This window comes from Aphanomyces invadans (assembly GCF_000520115.1).
Source record: "Aphanomyces invadans strain NJM9701 unplaced genomic scaffold supercont1.82, whole genome shotgun sequence".
Taxonomy (NCBI): domain Eukaryota; phylum Oomycota; class Saprolegniomycetes; order Saprolegniales; family Verrucalvaceae; genus Aphanomyces; species Aphanomyces invadans.
In genome coordinates this window covers 104039-108351 of record NW_008580227.1, presented here as the reverse complement: position 1 = coordinate 108351, position 4313 = coordinate 104039, and the positions used below count along the sequence as shown (strand labels likewise).

The following is a 4313-nucleotide window of genomic DNA, read 5'->3' as shown; positions in this document are numbered from 1 at the left end:
GGTGGTGCTTGCGGGTGGGCTTATTAAAGAGCTCAATGCTCTGTCGCAAGTGTGCGAAGGCCATGACTTTGTGCGAGAAGTCCCAACGCTGGCGCTGCCGTCGCGTATCGTGCGGTTCAGTGGAGCGCAGTGTCAAATCGGGAACTTTCTTTTCAAAGTCAAACCTGCCGATACGAACCATCGTACGCATCATGCGGCACTGGGCATCGCGACGCCCTGTCTCAGATGTCGTCGAAGACTTCAAAGTATCCTCCAGAACTGCCAGCGACTGGTACAGTTTTTGTCGCGACGTGTGCTCGTCCGAGATGCTCAAGTGCGAAATGAAGGTACTTCTAAGATTTGATACATACCTTCACAATCGATATATACATTATGAGATGTTATAGATTGGTGGAGTGGGCTCCGTTGTCGAGATTGACGAAACGTCGCTCAAGAAGAAATCCAAGTACAATTGCGGAAAGCGGCACCCGGAATGTTGGCTTTTTGGTGGCGTCGACAGAACGACGAAGAAGTGGTTTGGCGTACTGACTTATGAAGACCGAACCAAGCGTACGTTGTCTGCTCTCATTCGAAAACACGTGCGACCCGGTACGTTGATCATGTCGGACAAATTCGGGTCGTACGTGTCTTCGAATGAAGAGCACACGTTAGCTAACAACCCTACCTTGGCAGGGATGGGATACTCCCATCAATGGGTAAATCACTCAGAAAACTTCGTGAACCCTGCCAACGGAGCCCACACGCAGACCGTGGAGGGTGTGTGGGAAGTCCGCGTGAAGCAGTATACCAAGGCCATGCGTGGAGTTCATCGAGACCACCTGCCAGGCTATTTGGATGAGTTCCTTTGGCGCTCGTGGTACTTTCCAAAAAGAACTCGAGGTAACTTGTACACTTTAAGGGACTTGTTATTGCAATCAATAGATCCTGTTAATTTGCTTTGAATTTCGAACATGTACAAACATTTAAAACTATTTGCGGGGGCAATACTAATGGAGTGCCCTACTGTCAACTCGGACAAATATGGATTGCGCGCCTTTGGTAGACCATCAACTTCACACGCATACCGTCAGGAAGCTTCCACAGTGGGAAAGTGGATGGAAATGCCAACATGCATCATGGATCAACGATCGCAACCATCACGCGGCAAGTGCATGTACTTGCAACATGCTCGAGTTTGCCTGTGAGCAATGCGGTCGAGTGTGTTGCAGCACACAACAGTCACGTCGAAATCTTCGAGTAGTTGACATAGCGCCACTCGCCCAAACCTGGACAGGGCGCGACTGTGGCTGCATGTACGTGAAAGTTATCCTGGATGCGGTCTCCATTCATGAACACATTGCAGTCGTGGCACTTCTGCACCAACAACGCTGGCCTTGATGCGCACTCAAGCCATCGACGCGCACAACGGACACCTGAACGATGTGAAATTTCTTCACACCTAGCACGTCGAAAAACGCGTGGCCAAGAATGGCGATTGCTAAGTTCCTGACCTTACATAGACGAAAGAGGTGCACACCCAACGCCGCGGCGCAGGTGTCTCATTCTCAATGGGACCAATTTCTCGAGGCGCGCACGGCCAGCGTGGCTTGCCAGGTGATTCCGGTGCCTTCCGTGGACACTGGATCGTATCGAAGGACGGCGTATGTATGTCAACGTGTTGAGGAGGATGCGGCGCAGTCGACGTTCGAGGCGATGTGGTTCCGACGAGATCCGCACGTTGGACGCGAACAACGTGTTCAACGGGACAGCACAGGTCGATCCTTCCAAACGACCTTTCACGCTGCTATGAATGCCCGAAAAACAAAGCGGTCTCTGGACATGAATGCAGAGTTTTTTGTTTCCTTAAAAAGTCGACTCCATCGAGTTGGGTCACAGCTCCGTACCACTCGACATTTCGTCGTGCGTCGTGAGCGAGTCCATGGCCCCGAAAAAGTCCCAAAAGTCATCGTCCAGGAGCTTCAACGAGTCCACATCCGCCAGGATCCCACCTAGGATCGTCACCATGAGCAACCGCATTGGCATTGTCGTCATACCATGCTGGCACATGATAGAGTTGTCGACAACGTAGTCGACGTGGTCGTTGTGTCGTACTGCCAAGTGGCCACAGCCAGGGCCGTGAGGCTGGGGAGACGATCTACCATCATGCAAATATTCAACGATCGTGCACATGCGATCTCACGTACCCTGGTTGTATGCGACGAGTGGGCACAACATTCAACGACTTGACTCCATCCAAGCACACGAGCTGGTTGTTCACGATAAAGTCCAAGTGGTTCCCGTGCTCAATGCTCAAGTGTCCGCACCCTCGGCCATGGGCTGCGTGGTGTGGCACTTCGCCAGGGCACGGCGTCGTCACTTCGCGTGGCTGCAGTGGTCGCTTTGATGCGGTCGGGTGCGATGCGCAGTGGGTCATTTCGTGCTTCTTTAGGTCCACTCGGCGAGTGTACTGCTTGTCACACGTCGGGTACGGACACGAAAAGCGTTTCTCGCCGCGATGGGTGCGCTCGTGACTGCGCAAGTCGGAGATTCGTGCAAACTGTTTGCCGCATTCGCCGCACGGATACGGCTTCTCGCCCGTGTGGACGCGCATGTGCACCTGCATGTCGGCCTTTCTAGCAAACGTTTTGGGGCAGCGTTCACACTGGAAGGGCTTCAACCCGACGTGCGCCGTGATTTGGTGGCGCTTGAGGTTGCCCTTGAAACGGAAGGTCTGCGCGCACACGTCACACACAAACTTATTCACAGGATGCTCCCCCGACGACGCGCCATCGTCGTGCACAGGAATGCTCATGGCCGAGGAGATTTCTGGGTGGTCGTTGCGCTTCGTCGGGTCCACCCTGGCTCGCTGGCTTCATCTCCAACAGCGCCACATCGTACGTTGTGATTGGATCGCATCGCCGCCGTCGGAAAACGTATTCAATTTTATTGCATACATTACCCAAGTCCACTTTGATTTTTTAAATGCAAGTCACTGTGCATTGTCCATTTCGACAACTCCACGCAGCGCGAGGTGCCGAGATGGTCGCGATGCCGCCGGACCTGCAAATGTATAGGTTTCGTTTGCGCTCGTGGCGTACACGGCCACCGGCGATGGACCCACTCGTTGCGAAGAGAGCAGGGGCGGCCATGGCTGACAAATCCAACCCCGAATATTCCGGCGATGGTCTACCCTCGGTGGACGTGAACTTGGAATCGCGCCATGGCGACCATTGTCGAGAGAAACGATAAAGTGGTGTGAGTGGTCATGACGCGTGGCGTGTGCGAATATTGGATAATCTTGGTCGTCGTCGCCCGATTCCGTTTTACGAAGCATGAGACAAGCGACAAGTGCGCGAATTACCACCAGGCATGTCCTCACGAACACTCGAATGGGATCGACTGGGGGGCCACTCAAGAGGTGGTCTTTCACGCTGCGCGCAGTTATTGCAGTCGCAGCGAGTGGAGGGCCAACCTAGTCCACGTCATCCGCGCGCGAATGACTGCAGTGACAGAGTGAGGAGCTAGTGCTTCCAACTAGACCACTTGACCGGAGTACATTTATACGTACGCTACTACCACCACTCCCCGGATCGTTGCCACCGAGGTAGCACGTGACCGCGACGGCGTGCCTGTGTCCTGCATTATGACGTCCATCGACGAACGACGAATCTCACGTCAAGTTCAGGTCGTACTCCCCGGATTCGCTTCGTCCGGGTTGAAGCTGTTGAGGTCGAAGAGGTCAAAGGTTCATCCGTTCATAGGAAACGACAGGCTTCGGACGCTGGACGTGGCCACTGCATGGAGCTGGCCTTGACAATGCGCATGATGTGTCCTACGGCCATGCTCAACGGGCACGAACCGTTCTCAGGGGACGTGCCTCGGCTCCCAGCAGTGTTGACCCAACGATGAGAAGCTGCCGCATCCAGTTCGTGGTCTCGAAGCAGCAGCGACATGGAGTGCAGCTCTGTTCAGGGCATCCGCTCCACGTCAACCTTGTCCGCTGGATCGACTCGCCTCATGACGCCGCAGCGATGATGCACGTCGTTCAAATTAGTTGTTTGGATCGATGGAATCCGTCGATGAAAATCAGTATATTTTGAACGTATTCTCGCTGGTCGACAACAGATAAATGAATGCTATTTATATAGATGAAACCAGGTTGAATACAAGTTTCAGCACAACAGAGGCATCGGCCTGAACTTTCAACGCTCCCTTCCCATGTCCTGTCGACGCCGACAACGGGCGGATTGTTGCTCACTGACTCGAGCCTCGGTTGGATGTCCCAAGCGTCGTGGTTTCGATCCCCCGCGTCCGTGGAGGATGTCACCGACGGC

The 4313-nt window shown here is 54.0% G+C and overlaps 2 protein-coding genes across 3 annotated transcripts; one reads left to right on the top strand and one right to left on the bottom strand.

Annotated features, from left to right (window-relative positions):
* Positions 1-191: 191 nt before the first annotated feature.
* On the top strand, positions 192-838 carry H310_14714 (hypothetical protein; the record flags this gene model as incomplete). The annotated part of the gene is made up of 3 exons (XM_008882619.1): positions 192-326; positions 387-781; positions 826-838. 3 exons carry the CDS (start codon positions 192-194, stop codon positions 836-838), a joined length of 543 nt encoding a protein of 180 aa, XP_008880841.1.
* Positions 839-1722: 884 nt separating this feature from the next.
* H310_14713 lies at positions 1723-2869 on the bottom strand. Of its 2 annotated transcripts, XM_008882617.1 has the most exons (3): positions 2184-2869; positions 2034-2134; positions 1723-1988 (listed from the first exon to the last, which is right to left on the bottom strand). In XM_008882617.1, the coding sequence occupies exons 1-3, from the start codon at positions 2789-2791 to the stop codon at positions 1870-1872; spliced, it is 828 nt and encodes a 275-aa protein (XP_008880839.1). In that variant the 5' UTR covers positions 2792-2869; the 3' UTR covers positions 1723-1869. The 2 variants fall into 2 exon arrangements, with proteins under 2 accessions (XP_008880839.1, XP_008880840.1); XM_008882618.1 differs by having other exon boundaries at positions 2034-2869.
* Between the last annotated feature and the right edge of the window lie 1444 nt (positions 2870-4313).